Source organism: Cervus elaphus, chromosome 23, assembly GCF_910594005.1.
Source record: "Cervus elaphus chromosome 23, mCerEla1.1, whole genome shotgun sequence".
NCBI lineage: Eukaryota > Metazoa > Chordata > Mammalia > Artiodactyla > Cervidae > Cervus > Cervus elaphus.
The window spans coordinates 1,873,249-1,896,684 of NC_057837.1; the positions used below are offsets into that span (position 1 = coordinate 1,873,249).

Genomic DNA, 23,436 nt, shown 5'->3' on the forward strand with positions numbered 1-23,436 from the left:
TCTTCCCATATCAGGGATCAGACCTGCATTTCCTGCATTGGCAGGCAGATTCTTTACCACTGAACCAGCAGGGAAGCCCCAAAGAAACTTTAGTTGTCACCAATGGTAAACAACAACTTCTAAAGGTTTTTAATTAATTTTAATTGGTATTATGGACATTTTCAGACATTAACAAAACTGTGAGAATGGTATAATCCAGTGATCATATCACTCCCACCCCTGTGTACCCATCACCCAGCTTCAATACTTACATGTCTCCTATACTTATAAGGACAGTTCTTGACCAGGGTGTGAAATAGTTAAATGCATGCCATAGATCTGAAAAGTTTTTTTTTTTTTTCCTGAAAACATTCACTTGAATGTTTAGATGAAAATGACTTTCTCTGTAACTGTCTTACAGTTAGAAGAGGCACAGAGCAAACGGCAAGAAAAACTCGTCGAGAAACACAAAGAAATCCGCCAGCAGATCCTGGATGAAAAGCCCAAGGTAAACTGAACTAAATCATCATACACAGTAACTTCATTTTCTTTCCATTTAATTAGAATGAAACCTCCCTAGTTCATATCCCTCTTACACAGTCTTAGACCAGTTCTTGCACGTGAAAGTCATGTAACTTTCTCAATGATGGAAAAAAATCTCGACAGCAATATTCAGTAAGCATTTATCATCACTGGTCAGCTTTAAAAACTGCAAATACATTAAACTCAGATCCTGAAGTTTGATTTTAGTTAGTCTGGGATGTAGCTCAGGCATAGATATTTTTAAAGCATACCTTCCCCCTCCACCCCCTCAACCCCTACCTCCCCTCCAGGAAAGAAATAGAGAAGTTAGCTAAGCCTCTAGCTCTAAACAGATGATGTAATATTGTAATGTCAGACTCTGTCCAGCAGAGGATGTCTTGTACCAAAATCACCCTGGTATTTAATCTAACAAAATATTCTCAGAAGCCAAAAAGAAAGGAAAAGAAAATCATTTTTCCCCATAATAATAGTTTATTGGGGCTCCACTTTAAAATTACCATATGTTTATTTGGTGAAAATCAATTGTTTCATGAATATTAACTTTAAATGAACTGAATATATGTAAATCAAATACTCTCAGGTTACCAAAACCTCAATTTTAGATCATTCCATTAATTTTGATTTGTCACTGAATATTGTTCTGTTTGTGAAACGTATGCTTTTCAGTTTTCCTGTTCTTCACCTACAATTTAAAATACCTTCTTTAACAGGCTCTGCTATTAAGTACCTGCAAAGATCAAGTGTTACTTTTGTTTTGTTGTATAGTCCCTTCATCAATCTACTTCTTAAAGGTTTCTTGTGGCTAATTTAAAATATTAATACATTTTTGTAGTTGTTTCTTCTCTTATCCTTTCATATTTGTTGGACAGAACTTTTATTTAATGTTGCTAATTCAAAGTTTTTGGCTTGGGAATATAGATTCTCTGTGAGGAAAATCCAAGAATTAATAATTACTGAGGCATGCCGTTAATTCTTATATTTTTATATAAATACACAATTTAATACATGTTTCAGACAACAAGGATTGAAAATGTACGTATTTGAATATATCACTGGGGAATCATTATTGTTAAGGTGTTTCTGAAATTTCAGTCAAACCTGGATCTCTTGCTCCAAACATTTGAGCATTTAAAAAATAAAATCAATCCTAAATAGAGAGCATTGCAATGTCTAAAATTATGTCAAAATATATTCCACCTTACTAATGCATAATCAACTTGAGAGGGTGGCTAAGAATATTTAAATTATGTTTTTGTTCAGTTGCTAGAGTGTGTTAGGCTCCTTGCAACCCCATGAACTGCAAGTGTTTGGAACAAGAGATCAGAGTTCAGCTGAAATTTCAGAAATGCCTTAACAATAATGAGTCCCCAGTGATATATTCAAATACATACATTTTCAATCCATATTGTCTGAATTCCAATTTGCCATTGCTTTGTACACTGGTATGATATACTTAGCTTAAGATTGATTTTTCACTAACCAATTTTTATATTTCTAAAAAAATCTGTCTTGGAAAACATTGTTATTCCCACGCAGTTTTGCTTCATTTTCGTTTTTGTCCAAAAATGTCAACTACTTTACTTGTAGTGTGTATGTGTGTGTATGTGTATGTGTGTGCTCAGTTATGTCCAACTCTTTGCACACTTCTGCCCATGAAATTTTCCAGGCAAGAATACTGGAGTGGGTTGCCATTTCATACTCCAGGGGATCTTTCTGATCCAGGGATCAAATCCATGCCTCTTGTGCCTTCTGCATTGGCAGGCAAATTCTTCACCACTTTTACCACCTCAGAAGCCCCCTTTACTCATAAACAAAATGCAATCACAAATGTGTTTAAGTTACATAGATCTCAGTATAACTAACCCTACAAAGGTTTTATGTTACTGCTCTGGTTCACCATGATTAAAATCAACTTCAGTAGTAAATGTCTTCATTAATATAACCAAACATTAAACCAAATAACCGTTGGATAATATATCAGTCAGTGTGCATACAGCAGCAACTTTACAGAAAACCCAATTAAAACTGGATTAAGCAATAATGTTTAGTAAATCACATTACTGGAAGTTCAAACGTAGTGAAAGTTCAAGAATAGTTAATTTAGTGGTTGAATAACCTCATCAAGAATCAGAGTATTTTCAGAATTTTCACTGTGTTATCATATATTGTTGCCTTTCATCCCCAGGCTGCAAACCCACAGTTACAAGATAGCTTCCATATGCATAGCTCCATTCATTACAACCTTACATAAAACTATTCAAAGCCAAATAGTCTTCATCTTGTAACTGATTATAGGTTTGAGGAAAACTTCCTAAATCTCCTCAATAGGCCTCTCCTTATTGGCTAGAATTGTGTCATATGCCCATTCCTAAACTTAATTACAAGCAGGAGAGTGTAATTTTCATGATTGGCTTAGAGTAATTAGGACTTACCCAGAAGGGGAGAGGAAGTTCACTCTCTCCTCAGTTCCACACTCACCAGGCTCCTGAACAAAACTGATGTTTTCTTGTCAAGAGGAGAGACACCAGTTGGGTAGGTAATTAACTGTGTGTGCCCTACCCATGTGCAGCAAGTTTCCATTTCTTTGTTGGCCCCTTAGAAAGAGATCCAAAGTGTTTATGAATTTTTAGTCATCCTGTTGTCTTTATTTTTTATTGCAAATAGGTACCATAATGGTTTCTCTTTGCTTTTCGCTCATGAGGTTGCTCTTAATGACCATCCTATTGTGTCTGGACTTGAAGGTTGCCCTGGAAGATCATTGGTTCTATGTCAAACTAAAGCCTTTACTGAGAAGTGTTCTTCAGGGCCTAAAAGTGTTGTGCTTTGGAACCATGACATGTGCTTTGGAACCATACTGTAATAAGAAAGCATGATTGTTACTATTGTAGGACACAGTGACTAATAAAGGGAAATGACCGTGACCAGAAGGAGCACTAATGAACAGTGGAATAAAGCAATAAGATGAAGTGCATGTCAAATGGAGGAGGATCAAACACAGGGTGCAAACTGAGCCAGTGAAGGCCAGGCCAGGAGAGCAGTCCTCCTTGCTCATGCAACTACTGGATGTGGGCCAAAAATAGAATAGCCCTGGCTTTGAAAGAATCCCTCTTCACATCCAGTATTGGAATGGCCTTTAAAACCTGACATAGATATGAAGGAAACTAACAAAAGTAGAAACAAAATAGAAAGAGGGGCAACTCAAGGAAATTAAACTGACCAACAGTGTCTAAGAGAAAGGTTAATTGAGTGAGTTCCATTCAGTCAGAAAGATGAGAAGACAGGGTGATTTTATGACATGTAGAAATTTATAAACTGTTTCACCACTCAATGTTGGACAAGGAAATTGAGTTGACAATGTAGTAGGTAATATTAAGATAGCTACAATTTTATGAATCCAACTCGATGGACATGAGTTTGAGCAAGCTCCAGGAGTTTGTGATGGCCAGGGAAGCCTGGCGTGCTGCAGTCCATGGGGTCTCAGAGTCAGACACGACTGAGCGACTGAACTGAACTGAACTGAATTTTGTGAAGAGGAAAGATGACAAACTTTGCCAGAAGTGGCCGAAGAGAATAAAGTTCCTCCTTCAAGTGTTTTTTTCAGGTGGGATAAGCAATTTCTAATTAGAAACCAGGAAAGGCTAATCTTTCACTTACAGCAAAAAACATACACTACCTGGCATCATATTTCTTCCCATTCATTAGTGTCTTTTGCCACACTGTTGATTATAATCATTTTCTTCCTCTTCATCCACTTATTCTAATGATTGTGATCACATACTTTCTGTTCTTAACCTGCACTTAAACACGGAAGATGCTCTGTTTCCATTCCTACTTTGCCCCTAGTGTCACTATTTGCAGTTTTCCTGAACCACAATCACGATCTGTGTTTCCTGAACCACTACCATGATTTTCCAAGTGTTTGGTAACCAAATAAGTCCTTTAAAAGTGAACTAACAAGTATAAAAATTTTTTTTAACCAAAGAAATTTGAAAATCCAGTTGCTCAAAGACAACCATTATTTAGAGGCAAGAAATTCTGGCTATATTTAGAGCTAGTTAACAGATGTAAATTAATTGAAAATATAGCCTTTTATTCAACCATGTACTTAGACCATCTTGAAGGATCAACTCAAGTTCTAAACATTTTTACCATTGTGCAACAGAACAGAATAAGGTGCCTCAATCAAAACCAGGTTAAAAATCCATTTCATTTCCACTCATGGGCAAGAACTTTAATCCTGCTGATATGTATTTGGTAGGGGACCAAATTTAGCAAGCTTCCGCCGCCCCCGCCCAGTGTGAAAGCTTATGTGTAGAATCCATTTTTCACATTTGAAAGGAGATTCAATAAGTCTGTTTCTTTTGTATGTAATTTTTGAGGGAGTGGAGGAAACTGGACGTAGATGATCCCTAGAGGGAACCTATACAAGAGATAAACATTTTGGCCCTCAATTGGGCATAAAATTACATTGTACATTCCTGTACGTAAATCCCACGGAAATTTATTAAGTTCCTAAGAGAGAATACTCAGCTCCTTTTCAGTAGAGTTCTAAATTCTGGAGAAATGCTCAACTGCCTGTTTATTTGCAGCCAGGTATTTGATTCAGTCTTTGAATGTCCGCTGTCTTCAGATTTGTTCAAAGTGTTCTCTTTTTGAAATCTATACCTTCAGAATTCTTAAGATGAATGCAGTAAACCCTAACCAGTCTTTCAAATCAGTGACATGATTGGTTTCCTTGGGATTTCCATACTTGGCTTTGCCAAAGTCAGCAGGAAAGGGCTTATGTGTACAAACAGTGTTAGAAACAACTCAAGGACCCAACGGCCAGTGTGAAGAAATAACGCCTTGTGTGGTTGTGTGTGCATCAGAGTTGATCCATTTTACAGAAGATGTCTGCCTTTTTCTTGAACACTTCAAACAGATTTAGTTTAACATGTTGAAGTATCATTAATCAGGAGTTTCCCTGAATCTACTGTCATTCTTCCAATGTCTATTGATCATTTTGCAGCTATGGGCTATCATTGTGAGAAGAATCATCTTTTCAGTGGACTTTTTAATGAACCATCTCAGTAACCTCATAAAAGTCGATAAATGTGTAATTTACTTTTTCTCTGACACTTAATTTGTCTTTGATGCTTCTTAGAACACAGGTTTTCTGTTTTAATTTAGCTCATCAGCAAGAGAGAATTCCAGGAAGCTTTAGGGCATTTTAATTTCTACCCAAAGAACATTTCATCATGTAGTTGTTTTTTTTTCCCCCTTCACCAGGGGAATATAGACTGATTTTCCTCGTTTCTCCACTGACATCTTTGTAACAGGGTGAGTGACTCATCCCTCTGGGTGAAGTTAGTCTTGTCAGACCCACCACTGGGCCCTGCAGTAGAACCCTACATGCAGTTATTTCAGTCTGCCTTCCCAGTGTTCAGAGAGAGACCAATTTAGGGATTTAAAGTAGATGCTTCTATATTCCATGATTCATTTGTGCCTTCTCTGATCCTCTGGAGAAATGTGCATTCTCTCTGCCAGCATTCATTGGGCCCTCTTATAAAAGCCAGAACAAAGAGTGAAAACTGGTTGCTTACCAGTATTACTTTTTGTCAAGTACTGGATGATCCATCCAGTGGTGTGGTTTTTTTATTTTTCTGGTTGGAAGAAATTTCCTTTTCATTTTTATCAATGTGAAGAATTATCTTTTCAAAAAATATAGTTATTCATTATTTTCTTTAAAGTAAAGCTTAGTCATGCTTTACTTCCTTTGGGCAATATTCAAACATTAAAACAGTTTTTTAAACTCCATTTGTCTCCTCTTGATTTATTTTTGAAATTTAATTCTATAGATTTCTAAACCCACAAGACATTATTTTGTGTTATATAGGCAGCATTCATTTAGATTTATCTTTATATTCACAAACTTCTTAGCTGGATACTTGTGTCTCAGATCATCCATTTGGGATCATTATCTGCTACATCCTTTAGAAGTTCCTCCAGTACTTTTGCCTGGAGAATCCCTTGGATGAAGGAGCCTGGTGGGCTACAGCCCGTGGGGTCGCAAAGAGTCAGACATGACTGAGCGACTTCACTCACTTCACTTCATATAGTCTACTCATGGTAAACTCCTTGGGTTTTTTTGTTTGTTTGTTTTCATTTCTCTGTGTAAATGTCTTTATTTTACCTTCATTCTGGAATTTTCACTGGGTATAAAATTTTAGCTTGGCAGTTATTTTCTTTTAGCACATTGAAAATAAGATTCTTCCAGTCACTCCTGTTACTCAGAAGTTAACTATAAATCTTAGTGTAATTCTTTTGGTGATAACCTGTAATTTTCCTCCTTTGCATGCATTTAGATATTTTTTATGTTTTATGTAATTTTCTTTATGTTTTATGCACATTCTTTTAATGTATCTATATAAGCATTTGAGGTGACTGGATAGATAGCTTTCCCTAGTCCTGTAAAAGCCCAGCTATCATGTCAGTAAAATGATTTCTGGTACACATTCTTAAAAATTCCTTCTATCACATTATTTACATATAAGATAAAATGGACCTTCTCATTCCATCTCCTTTTTTTAACTCTTTGTAGTATTTTCCATCCTTTGTCTCTCTCTACTGTGGACAATTTTATCTCTGGTCTTTTTTCTAATTTCCTAATTCTTTGTTTATACTGCTATTTCACTCATCCACTCTGTTAATTATAGCTTTTGTATTTTATTTAATTCTAGAAATTCTATTTGGTTTATTTTCAAATTAGTGATTTGTGTGTCTGGCTTATTATAGGAAACGTTTCCTGTGAGGTTCCTCATTCCTGCAAGCCACAGGCTTTCTTTGAATTTTACCCTTATCCTAGAAGGCTGTCAAAAGATGAATTCAAAATTTCCAACATTAACAAAAGCCCCTTAGGAAAAAAGCAACTTCCCTGCTAATTACCTGTGTAGGTTTGACATCCCTTGGAGTTTGGGCCTGATCATTCCTTAAATTTTTGTGATCCTTAGTTTCTTTAAAGAATATAGTTTTAATATCAAATTCAGCTTTTCTAGTTGTTTTTCAATGAGAATAATGGTCCAAATAACCTAACCATTACCAGAAATAGAAATTCCCCACATAGTATTTCTAAAATGCATCCGGTTTAGTATCAGTTTGGACATCATGTGAGTATCTGTATCAGCTGGGGTTCAACTAGAGAAGCAGAGCCAGTAGGAGATTATGTGTTTGTGTTACAGGGGATTGGCTCATGTAATTGTGAAGGCTGGCTGTGCAGTCTCCACAAGGCCATCTTTCAATCTAATGTTGGACCCTGGCTGGCAGGACATCTGGAAGAGACGACCACAGTGGTGCTTGGCCACCAGGATAACCTGCAGAAGCTGAAATTCTGTCACAGAGTTGAATACACACATGCACACACACACCTAGCTGGCCTAGGAGTCAGAACAACTAAAGCAAGACCCAAGCAGGAGGAAAAGTGGTTACGGGCTCAGTTGCTGCTTCACCGCAGGACAAGTCAACAGATCAGCAACAAGGCGTGTGTGTTGTAAAGTGGCTGTAGCCTTCCAACCCACTCTAACTGGGAACATACAGAAAGGAAACCCTGGCACATGTCCAGCCTAGCCAGGTTGAAGCCAGGATGAAAACATCTCTCAGTATTATTTTTAAATCAGCACTTTTCTTATTCAATTTTTCTCTCTTTTAAAGATTGGATTATATGATTACAGGGATCCAACATGGAAACACATTTCTAGAACTAAAAGGAAGCTGCTCCTCAGACCTGCAGGGCATTCCCCAGGCTGCTGCATGCACCTCTGTTATCTGTTGGCTCCTGCAAGACAACTGAGTTTGAGATTTAAACAGATTTGGAACTGAGATTCTCCTGGGCACCATTGACTACTCCCCTTTTCCTCCACCCTATTAACTTTATTTTCCCTTCCCTTGTCCTTATTTTCCTTTCCTAAGGATGAGAAAATGTGTGGGAGTATGGTGATGGGTGTAATGGATGGAGGAAAGTGGATCTAAAGACAATACTCAACACCTGCTAGAATAGATAAGATAACATTTATATTGGTGGGTTTGAGTCTTCCCAACAGGCACTGAGTTTAGCATCAAGAACAGGATGAGATGGACTTCAGTCCCACTGACTCTCATCTACCCACCTGCCATAAACCAGAAGCCCAAAACTATGGATGGCCCACAAAACCATTTGGATTTACTTTTATTTCTAAACTGTGTGCCTATCACTGTGCATGATTTATATGAATTTTGCCAACAGTCATTAGACGTTTTGTTCCTAATTTAGCTCCAGTTTGTTTTTAAAGCCCGGCTCTGATATAACTAGCAAAGTGAAAATAGTCAGACTATTAAATGTAAAATTTAATTAATCTCAGGACACCAATATCTGATTTTTCTATGACCTTCAACATTTTCAGGGGGAGGATGGCCAAACTCAATCCAAGAGAAATATTTACTTATAGAAGTTCTGAAAGGAAATGTGTTAGTGCTTTGAAAATATTTGATGAAGTAGTCTGTGGAAACTAGAGAAAAGGCTAGTGCAAAAGGGCATGTGCTGGAGACAGTTCCCGTCCAGACAGGGAAGCAGTTTCTCAGAACAAGAGTCACTCTCTCCATTTTCCACGTATTAAGGCCAAATTAATGTAACAGATCTACCTACCACTTAGAGTCCTGCTTATACATTTCCTGTCAACAAAAATCAATTGACACAAGCTCCTGCATTTATTATAATCATTTGCGAGAATAATCTTTGAATTTGACAAGAACTTTGATTTTGTAATTGAAACCAAGATGAATAATATTTTATATTTCAAAGAGTTTTATCAGTAGAATTGGTTTTAACTTTTTCTGACTTTACAATAGAATTATTAAACAGTTTATCACGTTTCTGATAGCTTGGATGGGTTTTCCACATGTACTCTTTATGACCATTTCTCACCCACATATACAACTTGATGCACTTAGGGGGAAGCTTAGTGTGCTTAATCATTTGGGCATCAAAACAGATTTTGACCTAGCTAATTATGCTACTATGTGGAAAAATCATATCTAAGATAGTAGTCACAGCATGTAATATATTTGGTGATAAATAAAAAATAAATATGTTATCTTCTAGCTTTGGTTGAAAAGGATTTCACTAGGTTTGGGAAAATACATAATAAACTGTTTCAAGTTTTAAATTTTTATGGAGTCTCTGTTTTTGATGGAATGAAAATAATCCTAGGACTTGAAAAATATTATAAAAGCAGTTAGGACATGTTTATAATCATTAAGCTGCCAGCTGCAGGTCAATCATCCAGTGCAAAGCCGCTGCCATCTCTCACCAGGACTTCTTAATGACCTCCTAAGGGGTCTTCCTGCTTCTGTGTGTCCCCAGTCAGAGTCAGTTCCCAGCACAGCTGCCGGAGTCAGCCTCTGGGAGCATAAACCAGACCACTCCTCAAGACCTCGCACGGCTCCCTTTACTGCTGAGAATCAGAGTCGACAAGGTGTGAGGTGACCTGACCCCACTTAGCTGCAGCCCTGCTTCTCCTCACTGACCTCCTCTCTGCTCAGGCCATCCTGGGCTCCTCGCTGGGCCCCAACAAGCCAGGCCAGTTCCACCTTGGCCTACTACACAGGTTCTTTCTGCCAAGAATATTCATTTCTCACGTGTCTGCTTGCGCAACTGTCTCCTGTCTTTCAAGTCTTGGCTCAAATCTATCTTTTCAAAGAGGCCTTCTGTGACCAGTTTAAGTTTACACCCCCTGTCCATTCTCCCATCCCTGGCATCGCCTCTCTCCTTTATTCTGCTGCACTTTCTGGTTTTTATAGCATTTATTACCTCTCTTTAGGTCACCAACATCTTTCTTAGGTGTGTTACTCAGTATGGGTTCCTCTCCATTAGAAGTAAGCTCCATGATGGCAGGGCTTTGACTCACTGATGCTCTTGAGTTCTAGGCATCTAGGAACAATGCCTGACTCACAGCTGGTGCTCAATACATAATTTTTTAATTCAACTTATACTGACCGATAACAAAACTAATTTCATATGTTGAAAAACAGTTCTGTCTTTTCCAGAGGAAAGTATAGTCCCTGAAAGTATAGCTGTTGAGCTAAGACTCATTGGACTGTATTGTTCAACGACTGTCTGTGACTCAGTGCAGTCTTTTCTCAGGTTTCTTGACAGTAGTGGACTTCCATGGAGAATTTCTCAAAAGCAGTAGTTGTGATCATATTTAATATCTAGCTCCTACAAAGGGAGGGAAGAACCAAAGAAAATTCCATTGCCAATTCCATTGCATCTGTGACGGAAGTGTTGAAGCAGATAACGGCACTGGAGGTTTCAAATCTCCATTCTAGAAGGCACCCCAGCAGAGCTCCCAGACAGAATTTGAAACAGCAGATGACTCAGAAATCAGTTTCAGTGTCACAAAAATGACAGCCTCGCTTTTTTTCCACACAGGGGGACGGTTCCTCCTCATTCTTGTCGGAAACTTGCCATGAGGATCCCTCTGTTTCCCCCAACTTTACTCCCCCCAACCCTCAAGCGCTCAAGTGATGACCAGTGAGACCGGTGTCCTTCCGGCCAGGTAGGACACGATGGGAGGGGGCACTTTTAAGAGGAGGATGGCGTGTGGCCGTCCGGGTTTCAGGCGCTGTGTGGCCGGCACCTCTGTCCTGCGCTCTCTACACTCTCACGATTTTCCTGCCGTGGTCGGGGTGGGTGCTGTGTCTCTCATCTTCACCTGTCTTCCTTGGGCGTCAACTGCTTCCTCACCGTTCTCTCTTCTTCTGTCGTAAATTCCCTTCTTCCATTTTGCTGTCTTCTGTCATCTTTTTGTTTTTCTCTTTGCAATACTGGCTTCTCCTTTGTCCTTGATCTTTCCTACGCTCACACTATTATTTCCACTTTTGAAACATGTTTTAAATTCCTCCTTCTCAAAGCACTGGTTTCCAGTCTTATGACCTTATGACCTTAACTCTCAGGAAATCTTCTTGACTCACTCCCCTCGATTCACCACACCTCTCCTTTTAAAGCTCCAGTAAAAGTTGTTGTATCCCTGCATGGTACTTTGAGTTAAGGGGATATCTCAGGATTTACTGATTCTTTAGAATCAAGAACTCTTGTAAATATCTCACCAATAGGGAGCTTGGGCCAGGGACTTCTAGTTGGAACAAACGGAAGCTTAAAAATTAAAGAGGACTTTTAACTTGCTAGAGGAAATACATAATGATATCTATTTGCTAATAAGAAAATGAACTATGCCATTGCAATGGGTGTGTATTTCAGGGATAAAAGAGGCTTTGTTATGATTACAAAGAAAGCAAACGTCTATTCTGATGCATTGAAAATAAATTTGTAGTGAGATTTATAATGGTTTTGTCTTCAAGTACTTGTTGATCTGTGAAGCAGTGCAGTTTAGAAACATGTTGAGGAATTAGTGAGAAACAGCTATTTTACTGAGAAAGAGGTATACGTTTTTTGTCATCCTCTACATCAGTTGCCACATACAGTGATGCTGTAGCTCAGAGCATCATGAATTACCTGTAAGTCCTAAAAAAATGCAGATTCTGATTCAGGAGGTCTGGATGGGATCTGAGATCTGTATTTCTGACTCATTCCCATTGGTATCCTGGCTATTGCATCTCCAGGGACCACATTTGAATAGCAGGGATTTAACGCTTCTGGCTGAAGCACCTGGAAGGAAAAGCTTTAAGCTGCATTCATGATGTTTCATTGTGTTTTAATTTTTTGGCCGAATCAAGAGTCTGACCCTTTGATATCTTTTTATTTTGTACTATTGACTGTGACTGTGTAAATATCAATAACCTCAGACATGCAGATGACACCACCCTTATGGCAGAAAGTGAAGAAGAACTAAAAAGCCTCTTGATGAAAGTGAAAGAGGAGAGTGAAAAAGTTGGCTTAAAGCTCAACTTTCAGAAAACAAAGATCATGGCATCCAGTCCCATCACTTCATGGCAAATAGATGGAGAAATAGTGGCAGACTTTATTTTTTGGTTCTCCAAAATCATTGCAGATGATGACTGCATCCTTGAAATTAAAAGATGCTTGCTCCTTGGAAGAAAAGCTATGACCAACCTAGACAGCATATTAAAAAGCAGAGACATTACTTTGCCAACAAAGGTCTGTCTAGTCAAAGCTGTGGTTTTTCCAGTAGTCATTTATGGGTGTGAGAGTTGGACTATAAGGAAAGCTGAGCACTGAAGAATTGATGCTTTTGAACTGTGTTGTTGGAGAAGACTCTTGAGAGTCCCTTGGACTGTAAGGAGATCCAATCAGTTCATCCTAAAAGAAATCAGTCCTGAATATTCATTGGAAGGACTGATGTTGAAGCTGAAACTCCAATACTTCGGCCACCTGGTGCGAACAGCTGGTTTAGGCTGCCTTTAAAGTCATTTATTATATGCATTGGATTGCTTTTTATTGCACTTGCTGTTCCTGGTATTTTTGAGTTATTGTGAAACATTTAATACCCCAGGTAGAGTATTGAATTCTGTCTGAATGACAGTGAAATGCAGACACATGACTTGGGTTTTGTATTTCAAAACAAATGCAGTAGAGACTTAAAGGTTACATTTTTGTCACTGTGCTCCATCAGACTTGTAATAGCTGGTTCACAATTTGATTTCCCTTCAGAATGTAAGTGAGCTTCCTGCTTAGCAACAATAATTATTTTCAAAAGAGAGAGAGATTCCCACAGTACCTAGACATTAAAAATTATCTAATCACATAGTTAGTTTGACCACTTTAGCTTCCCATTTATAAAAAGGCAACATAAAAATAAGCCAGTTTCACACTTTCATGGAAAAATAGATCTCATTGCTAAAATTTTTAAAAATTGCACTTTTTCTACTTGAAAAAGAGCAAAATTTTCTCCTTTTATAGCAGTATATGGAGAATATATTTTGTACTGATAGCTTACAGTGAAGGATATCAGATTCATGGTCTCTGAAGAAGATTCAACTTCAGGATCAGGGACCAGGCTTGACTTCTTGTGGCAGAAGTTTTATTACAGTGAAAAAGGACAGAGGAAGCTTCTGACACAGACATCAGAGTGGAAGGAAGAGTGCCCTGTCACTAGTCTTAGTGAGGGAGTTCTATACTTTTTCTATTGGTTATTAACAATAAATCAAAAGAACGTCTCAAGTTTGTAAGGGTCTTACTAGACCTATTTACATTTTAAGATGACAGGATTAGTCAGAAGGTTCTTAAGAAGGAGAAACATGTCCTCAAGCAGAATACATTGTTATATAATCATTGGTGCAGAGTTTAAGGAAAAACATACCCTCGAGCAAGATGAGTTGTTTTGTTGTATAATCATTAGCTCTTGGCTTAAAGAAAAAAAAAAAAGGTCTTCTGTAACTAAGGTGCGTGAATGTAGAAAAAAGTTTTTCCTTGAGAGCCCCAGACCCCTTTCTCCTTGGACTTCTTATCAACCTACCTAAGTCTTTCAGGACCAAGTTTAATATTTCCCTAGATGTTCCTTTTTCACCTTAAATGTATCTCCATTGACAGGCTAAAGTTAAGAACAAAATGAATAATGAAAAGTATTAGTACTTAAAACTATCACACATTTGCTGGAAAGGAATGAGTTTTTTAGCTATGAAATTGATCCCCAAAATATTCATCATATAAACACTTGAAATTTCACATCTTTTAATTTGTGAATGCAAACCTTCAGGGATAAAAAATATATTTCTTGTTATCAACTAAAGACTAGTAGGTGAAGCTGATCAGGTTAATCATTTTTTAAACCCTGTTAACTATTTTTTAATAAATATAAATCACTAAATACAGCAAGATTAAAAACAAAAAAAGGATGTTTTCTCATTGTATGTATGCATTAAACTTTAGGTAGAGTTATAAAATGATCAATTAAAAATAATAAAAACAAAAAATAAATAAGTAAGTAAAATGACAAATTTCTAAAATTGACAATGATAAAGCTTTGGAAAACCATAAATTTGCATTAAGTATTAAGTGCCTGCTTTATGCCTATTTTAATAGGGAGCATAAAAACCACAGTTCTTATACTCTCTTAAAAAAAAAAAAAAGAGCAATTCAAGGCCATACAAGCACATTAACATTTTTTCCTGACACTTAAATAATAAAAACAAGAACAACCAGCATTTACTGAGCACTTACTATGTTGCCAACACCTTCAAAGTGTATCACATGTGTCATCTTACTCTTGCCATTATACAGTTGAGTAAAGTTTGGAAAGTTTAATTACTTTGTTAAAGTCATACAAGTGTCAAGCCTTGGAAACCCCATGTTTTGAATCTTTGAGCCTCCCCAGTGAATATCAGAAACTATGATTTTGTGATCTAGATGTCAGGTTGTGATATCACTTTGTAACATCTCATGAACAGGCAAGCAATAAGGGCACACCATCTGTGCCTCGGTATACTCATCTGTAAAATGGAGAGATCCCAGCCTCTCTGCTGCAGGAAGCAGGTCTCTGGTTGTTTAGAAGGGCCAGACACCAGTCACATGGAACAAAGCCTGTTTTGTTTGCTGGTGGCACACCCCAGGCTCTACAAGATCACCACCAAATGTTGCCAGGGGTTTAGTCCCCAAACTGGTCACAACAGCAAGAGGAATTGGCAGGACATTAAGTTTCTCAAAATCACTTGTTGTTAACAAATGTCTTGGAGAAGAACCTCTCCCAGGATTAGATGTTAGAAAATTTCCAGCCCAGTGAAAACAGACCTCATCTCCAGGAAACCTGTCCTTGAGGTATGGGTAGCTGTTTTCTGTGTCTGATGCATCCAGTGGGAATGATAGTGGGGGTTACGGGAGGGAATCAGACATGGTGGGGCCTGCATGAGTGTGTTCAAAGGACCCGTGCTTGCTGAACGACCCCCACCCCGCTCCTTAAAGCACTGGGATTGAGCTCAGACATCCTCACCTCCTCCCAATCTTGTCTTTCCTCCTCCTCCCCGTGTCTCCACTCACAGTCACCCAGCTTGTGTGTGTCGATGCTGAGACCAACCAGAGACCGAGGGAGCTTGCTTCCCTTGAGACTACCTTTCTTCTCATCTCTTCACACTCTCTCCTCTTAAATCCTTCTCTTTGCCCAGCTCTAGAAGAGTCTCCTTGTTAACTTACCTACTTCTCCCACTTGGAAAGTCGTACCCTGGGTTATGAGAAAGGAGTTGGGGTCCACACAGGGCTCTGCTCTGTGGTCTATTTGTATTTGTTAAAGAATTGTTTTTATGGCTTTCAGTTTTTCATTCAAATAATATTTCTAGTGAGTCCTAGTATTTACCCTGAGATTACTAGGAAATCCAAGGCAACATCTTGGAAGAGCAATGTCTCCTTCCAGACTGTTCGGTGAGTCCAAGGTTTGCGTCCGAGCCGCAGCACAGAAAGGGGTTTCTGCAGAGCGCCTGGCAGGGGGCGCTGTTTCCCGTTTGCTCTGGAGTTAAGCTGAGGAGAGCTTCTTTGGGCTAAACTATGAACGATTTAAGCAAGAAAGAAAAGTCTCTGAGAGGTAGAGTATCTAAATACCCAAAGAGATTCCCAGGGGTTATTCCGTGTCTTTTTGGTCTTTAAATGTGGCAGCAAAGAGATTGTCTGCAAGTTGTGCCAGCTGCCTGACTTTTTATAATCTCCTTTAGTCCATGAAGAATACAGTTAATTAAACTCAGAAGTTTGCCGCTAAAATAATAGGTATGAGATCCAGAGAATTCAAGGTGTTGGAGGACTCATTAAATAGGTTTGCATAAATATCATGCTGAAAGATTTAATGAGTCCATAGGGTCAGTTATAGAACAATGGAGCATAGATGACCTAGAAAAAAGAAATTAGAATCGATATTGGGCTTCTGAGTTAACAGCTATAGATTGCTATATGAACACCTGAGAGAGAAATTCTATAATTATATCTTAATGCTGCATATGGGTGTTCTCATCCCAGGGAAAATGAAATTGCTTAGTTTTCATTTACTTGTCAGTAATAAAAATAAATGTTTATATGTGTGTTCATTTCTCTGGTCTCTAGGAACCATGAATGCTTAAGGAGCTACAACTATGTAAATAGCATCAATTTTTTCTTTTAATTCAATTATTTATTGAATGCTATTGCATAGTAGTCACTGGGCTACGTGCTGGGAAAATAAAATGATATAATAATATTGCAACCTTACCACACACACCCCCACTGGCCCCACCACAAATTGCTTACAGGCTAGTGCAACCCTGTCCAATAGGACTGTCTGCAGTGATGGAAATGTTCCATGTCTCAGAGTTCAGTGCAGTAGCCACAGGTGTTAATTAATGTTTAAAATGTGAGTAGTGTAACTGAGGAATTGAATGTTTAATTTTATTTAAATTTAATCATAAACAGCTGCATGCTACTAGTGGCTAACATATGGACAGCCCAGAAAGGTAACATGCTGAATCTGGATTTCTAATGTATAATCTACCTTTCTACAAAGGAGTTGTGTTGGGACCAAATTCTTATTATCGTCATTATAATAGAGCTGTTTACAGCGGAGGAAGGGCTGACTCTTCCTGGGGAAACCTAGGAAAGTTTCCTAGAACTGGTAATCCCTGACCTCCAGGATGAAGCCAGAGTTTATCTAGCAGAGGAGCAGATGGGAAGGAACTCCTCATGACATTATGAAAAATCCTGTGGTGCAAGGATCATGTAACTGCTGTGGAGTTGCACATAATTTCATAATTTAATGTTGTATTAGTTAGCTTAAGCTGCCATCACAAAATATTTCCAACAGGGTGGCCTAAACAAGAGAGAATTATTTTCTCACCGTTCTGCAGTCTGAAGTCCAGCATCAGGGTCCCAGCAGGGATGGCTTCTGTGAGGCCTCTTGGCCTCTCATCTCCTTGTAGGCAGTGCCTTCTTGCTGTGTCCTTACCCAGCCTTTGACCTGCACTCAAGAGAGAGAGAAGCTCTGTACATCTTCCTCTTTTTATAAGGACACCAGTTCTGTCAGGTTAGGGCCCTATCCTTATGACCTCATTTAACCTTTCTGGCTTCCCTTGTGTCTCAGACTGTAAAGCGTCTGCCTGCAATGCAGGAGACCCAGGTTCAATTCCTGGGTTGGGAAGATCCCCTGGCGCAGGAAATGGCAACCCACTCCAGTATTCTTGCCTGAAAATTCCATGGACCAAGGAGCCTGATGGGCTACAGTCCATTGGGTCGCAAAGAGTTGGACGTGACTGAGCAACTTCACTTCACTTCACTTCCTCAGTGGCTCCATTTCTAAATACAGTCAATATGTTGGAGGCTTCAACATATGAATTTTGAGAGGACACAGTTCAGTTCATAAAACGCATCATTCAATAAACAAATATCTTTTTTCTGTTTTTTTTTTCCCCCAAGAGGAGATACATACCTCACTTTCAGTTTATATATGTATGCAGAAAACTATCACCTACTGATCAACCCATGATTTTAATTCCTGTATTTTATTGGTCTATTAACATATAATATAGGGTTCTGGAAAATTAACAAGTTAAAAAAAACATCTAAAGCAAAGTGTCCACCTCTCATAACATGAATGCAATTAAATATTGCTTAAGCAAATACTAATATTAATTTTCCTTTTTCTCTGAGGACAAACCATCGGTGAGCTAGAGTTGGTTAATACTAGCTCGCAGGAACTCATTTAAAATTTTTCCAGGGATTCTGTGAGCTGGTTGTTAAACACAAACACTATTAAAAAGTGAAAAGAAAGTGAAAGTGAAGTCACTCAGTCGTGTCTGACTCTTTGCAACCCTATGGACTGTAGCCTACCAGGCTCCTCCATCCGTGGGGTTCTCCAGGCAAGAATACTGGAGTGGGTTGCCATTTCCTTCTCCAGGGGATCTTCCCGACCCAGGGATCAAACCCGGGTTTCCCACATTGCAGGCAGATGCTTTACCCTCTGAGCCACCAGGGAAAAAGTAAATTATATAAATTTACAGTTAAACAAATCATACTAAAAACAAAGGGATCTATAAGAGAAAAGATTCTGAAAAAGAATATATATATATATACATATATATAAATCACTTTGCTGTACCCCTAACATAATATTGTAAACTAATACAATGTTGGTCTTCAATTTATAAAAAAGAGAAAAAAATGGAAAAGGAGAAAAAACAAAAGAAATAAATATCCCCCAAAAGTAAATAAATAAACAAAATTTAAAAATAAAAAAAAGAAGAAATAAATATCCCAAGGTCACCATTGCTAAGTAGGTGAGACATTTCATTGTAGTCTGTGCCCTGGAGGTAAGTGACCTCTATGGCGGCTGTAGCGTCACGGCAAAGGATTCCTACCCACACCTCTTCCCAACTCTCAGCTCAGGGGCATCATGTTGGAAACTTGAAATAGGCTACAGGGGGTATACAGGGGTATACAGAAATCAACAAATGCTACAAATCAGGCTATTTCCCCCCCAGGAGAATGGCCTATTAATATTGACCAGCATGCCACTGGCACAAATCTTAACTGTTTCATGGCATAAGTTTTTGTCAGAATTGTGCAGAGTTCCTTTTGCAAACATTCTTATTCATCCTTTGTAAACCAAACTTCCTACTAAAATGTAACATCGATATTGTTATTGCTGTTCAGTTGCTCATTCGTGTCCAACTCTTTGCAACCCCAAGGACTGCAGCACACTAGGTTTCCCTGTTCTTCACCATCTCCCAGAGTTTGCTCAAACCCATGTCCATTGAGTTGATGGTGCCATCGAACCTTCTCATCCTTTGTGGTCCCCTTCTCCTCCTGCCTTCAATCTTTCCCAGCATCAGGGTCTTTTCTAACGAGTCTGCCCTTCATATCAAGTGGCCAAGGTATTAGAGCTTCAGCTTCAGCATCAGTCCTTCTGATGAATATTCAGGATTGATTTCCTTTAGAATTGACTGGTTTGATCTCCTTGCTCTCTAAAGGACTCTGAAGCATCTTCACACCACAGTTTGAAAGCATCAGTTCTTTGGCACTCAGCCTTCTTTGTATATATTGATATATTACCTTTTAAAGCCTTTTTTTTGGTGTTTCCTCCACCAGAGTCAATGCTGCTTTCTGACCCGTGAACTCTCAGGCTCTGCACATATAAAAATTTTGGAGGGTGACAGAAAAGTCCCCTCAAATCTAAGTCAAGCATTGACAACATTTTTCTAACCCACTTAGCAATGTCTCCCACTGGAAAACTGCCTCAGCTATAACACAATATCCCTCCCACTGCTAATACTACCGCACAGCGAATACAAGCCAACAGTGGCCTCATTCATTTTAGAGAGGCCATTTTTGTCCTTACTAACAGTTTTAAGTAACAATAAACGAAATAAAATAGAAAACTACTGGGGTAAATAACAGTTTTCAGATGAAGTTTTATTCTTTGTAGGAAGCATTTCACTCCAAAGTTACCCTTTTCTTCCAAGCCAGTAAGAAGTAGCTCAGACTTTGAAAATGAAATGTCACTTGGCACAATTCTCATTCAATCTTTTATTAGAACTAGAAATAAGTAACACCTATGGCCTCTAAACTCTGCAGCCCGGGAGGTAAAAGTGGTTTGTCCGAGTCACAGAGGAACAGTACTCATTGCCTACCCATGTCTTTCACTCCAAATTGACACCCCAGTAGATCTTGTTTTCTGACTACAACCCTGTTCATTTACAATTTCTTTTATCATCAGCATATTGTATGAGGCTATCATGAGGGTGATGAGAGAAGAAGGCATTCAGGCAGAAAAGATTAAGTGACTTGAAGTTTTCACCCTTTCTCCAGATATAAGCTACATGTACAAACGTTTGAGAATTGTGAATCTAGGTTGATCTGAAGAATAGGATGGATAAGATCCTTGGCATAGAGAGGGAAAAGAGAAAATATCCTAGGACTTTGGTTCCAGACAGCTCTCCATTCTAAGAAGTTTGGTAGAGGAGAAAAAGCCCAAAAGGGACAGAAAAGGTACATCCTGTGAGTTGGGAAGGAAACCAAGAGAAACAAAAGGCCTCCCTATGAAGGGAGTCACCCATAGTGGTTATGGAACTGAGTAGATGCTACTTCAGTGACCAGGTGTCACTTGAGTTTAGTGACCAGAAGGTTATTGGTGCCCTGGGTTTGAGTGAGGGATCACAGGAAAGGTGGGAGCGAAGTGAAACAAGAGTGGGATGAGCCAGAGGCAAGGAACAGTAGACAGCTTGTCTAACCCTCTTCTCAAAGCCCAGACTTGAAGGAACCCAGAAATCTGGAATAGTAACGAGGGATGTCAGGAATCAAGGGAAGACACACCTGAGAAGAGATGAATGAGCACGTGTAACCTAGGATCCAGGCTAGTTTATCATGAGCTTACTAAATAAGTGACTGCCAGGGAAGTGGTTGGCAGGGTGATGTTTTCCTCCGATGAATCAATATTCAGCAGAAGAAGGATATCTTAATGAGTGTGCAGCATCAATTCAGTTCACTTCAGTCTCTCTGCCTCTTTGCGACCCCATGGACTGCAGCATGCCAGGCCTCCCAGTCCATCACCAACTCCCAGAGTTTACCCAAACTCATGTCCATTGAGTCGATGATGCCATCCAACCATCTCATCCTCTGTGGTCCCCTTCTCCTCCCACCTTCAGTCTTTCCCAGTATCAGGGTCTTTTCAAATAAGTCAGTTCTTCACATCAGAATTGGGTGCAAACTATTGGAGTTTCAGCTTCAACGTCAGTCCTTCCAATGAACACTCAGGACTGATCTCCTTTAGGATGGACTGGGTTGGATCTCCTTGCAGTCCAAGGGACTCTCAGGAGTCTTCAACAACAACACAGTTCAAAAGCATCAATTCTTCAGCACTCAGCTTTCTTTATAGTCTAACTCTCACACCCATACCTGACTACTGGAAAACCACAACTTTGATTAGATGCACTTTTGTCAGCAAAGTAATGTCTCTGCTTTTTAATATGCTGTCTAGGTTGGTCATAGCTTTTCTTCCAAGGAGCAAGCATCTTTTAATTTCATGGCTGCAGTCACCATCTGCAGTGATTTTGGAGCCCAAGAAAATAAAGTATCTCACTGTTTCCATTGTTTTCCCATCTATTTGCCATGGAATGATGGGACTGGATGCCAGCAAGGAAGAAGACCCTAATTAACAGGGCAGAAATCTTGCAAAAGAGAGATTTCAAGAGAGAAAGGAATTTTCCAAATTTCTTTAGTTTCTTTTAACTCCAGGCCTGGAGGGCTAAAGCCTTACTAACCGCCCAGCCCAGGACCCAGGATATGACACGGGAAGAGGAGGGCCTGCCTTTTCCAACCCTAGGAGTTGTGGGGAGGAAATGGGGAGTGAGGATAGAGCGGGAGGGAGATGTGTGCATACCTCTCTGATTTCCTCTCTCTAGGACAACATCTGGAAGATTCTGGGCAAGGCTCCTGGCTCCCATATCATGTGTGCCTTGGAAGGACTGGAATGTCTCTGAATGCCCCAGTGATGGGAGATGGGGGTAGTGGGAGTGGCCGGTAGGAGCTTAAGAACAAAACAAAGCAGCTCCCCCAGGTCAGTTGGTCCAGACCATGGACTAAAGAAGCAGCCACCGATCAATCATCCCAAATGGGCAGTAGCCATTAGTCCATGGAAAAACCTAGAGCAGCCCCTTCACAGCAGAGACCTGTGGGGATGTAAGGGAAGCCTAGTGGGTCTCCGCCACCACCAACTCTTCCCCCACTTTGAAGACCCATGATCTATAGAGATTTAGCCACCATCTTGGAGAATTGAAAATAGGAAGAACATCTTGAAAGACTGCACTTTAGCTAAAGAGTGTGACACATGCAAGAAACATAAGACTAACCCTATAGGGAACTGGAATTTTGAAGCAACTCTAAGGAAACTGACATGTCCTTTAATAGAAAGGCTAGCACAGTCCCCCTGACCGTCATTGGAAGAACAGCTCCTACACCTCCAGGGAGAGTGGTTTGGGGAAGTGCCTCCACTGTGACTTAAATGACAGCCACTTCACGGGAGGGAGCTCAGGCACTGTGCTGGGCAGTGCCAGCCACTCGGAGGCATTGGAAAGGAATGGGTCACCTGGGAGTTTTCTAACCTGATCGCAGGTTTCCTGGACACCATGTCCCCTCCTGACCCAGCACCTGCTGTGGCACAGAGATGTTTGTAGCGAGGTGAATAACAGACAGTTTCATGAAGGTTAGGTCGCACAGGAACAAAAGACACCCTTGCCTGGGTGGCGCGAGCCTTTCCCTCTTCTCGCCCATCAACTTCTCTACCAAACTGAACTGTGCTCAAATGCTTCAGCAAGATTTTCAGTCAAAACCTTTAAATGCTTATTTTTAGAAGAAGAAATGTTTACTGTTTCGGGGCTGAAAATTATGCTCAGTTTTGCTGAACTATAAGCAGAAATTAATTTTTAATGCCTATTTCATATGTAAAAGCTCAGAATATCCTTCTGTTAAGAGCAGCTCTAAAATTAGATACTCCTAATAGATTCATTAGATGGGCGCTTGACAGCCACTTCTCCGCTGTTATTTCCACGGGTTAACCCTGTAGATCCAGCCACAGCTGAGGTGTGTCACAGCAAGGCCACAAAGCCGAGAAGCTGCCGGTTCCGTCTCCATGCTGACATAACCCTGCGGCTCGGCTGCAACTTCCAGGAATAATCACTTCCTTCTTTAGGCTTTGTACCTAAATACACAAAGTGTGTTGGCCAGAGGTTTATCATGATCATTTACATACTTAGAATTCCTGCGTATTTGAATACTTTTGGCAAACTAACATGTATAAAAGCTATTACGTGAGATTTTATAAGAGCCCAAGATGAAGAATAAAGACACTTGGGATGGTCCTCAGTGCCCTTCTATCATTGTGTTACCAGGATTCTGGCTTTCAGGAACATTCTCTCTAAGAATTAGACCTAATTTAGTTGAAAAACCTAGGAATTGTTTATTGAGAACTGTTTTATCATATAGAT

At 39.5% G+C, this 23,436-nt stretch overlaps 1 protein-coding gene across 2 annotated transcripts in view; it reads left to right on the forward strand.

Moving 5' to 3' along the window:
* Nucleotides 1-23,436, forward strand: part of PLCB1 (phospholipase C beta 1) — an 854,892-nt gene that overhangs the window by 751,290 nt on the left and 80,166 nt on the right. The window contains exons 31-32 of one of the 2 annotated variants that reach the window (XM_043883528.1): nt 401-487; nt 10,964-11,090. In XM_043883528.1, coding sequence (XP_043739463.1) covers nt 401-487; nt 10,964-11,059 — 183 coding nt within the window. In that variant the 3' untranslated portion in view covers nt 11,060-11,090. The remainder of the gene's footprint in view (nt 1-400; nt 488-10,963; nt 11,091-23,436) is intronic. The other variant, XM_043883527.1, reaches the window with a different exon arrangement.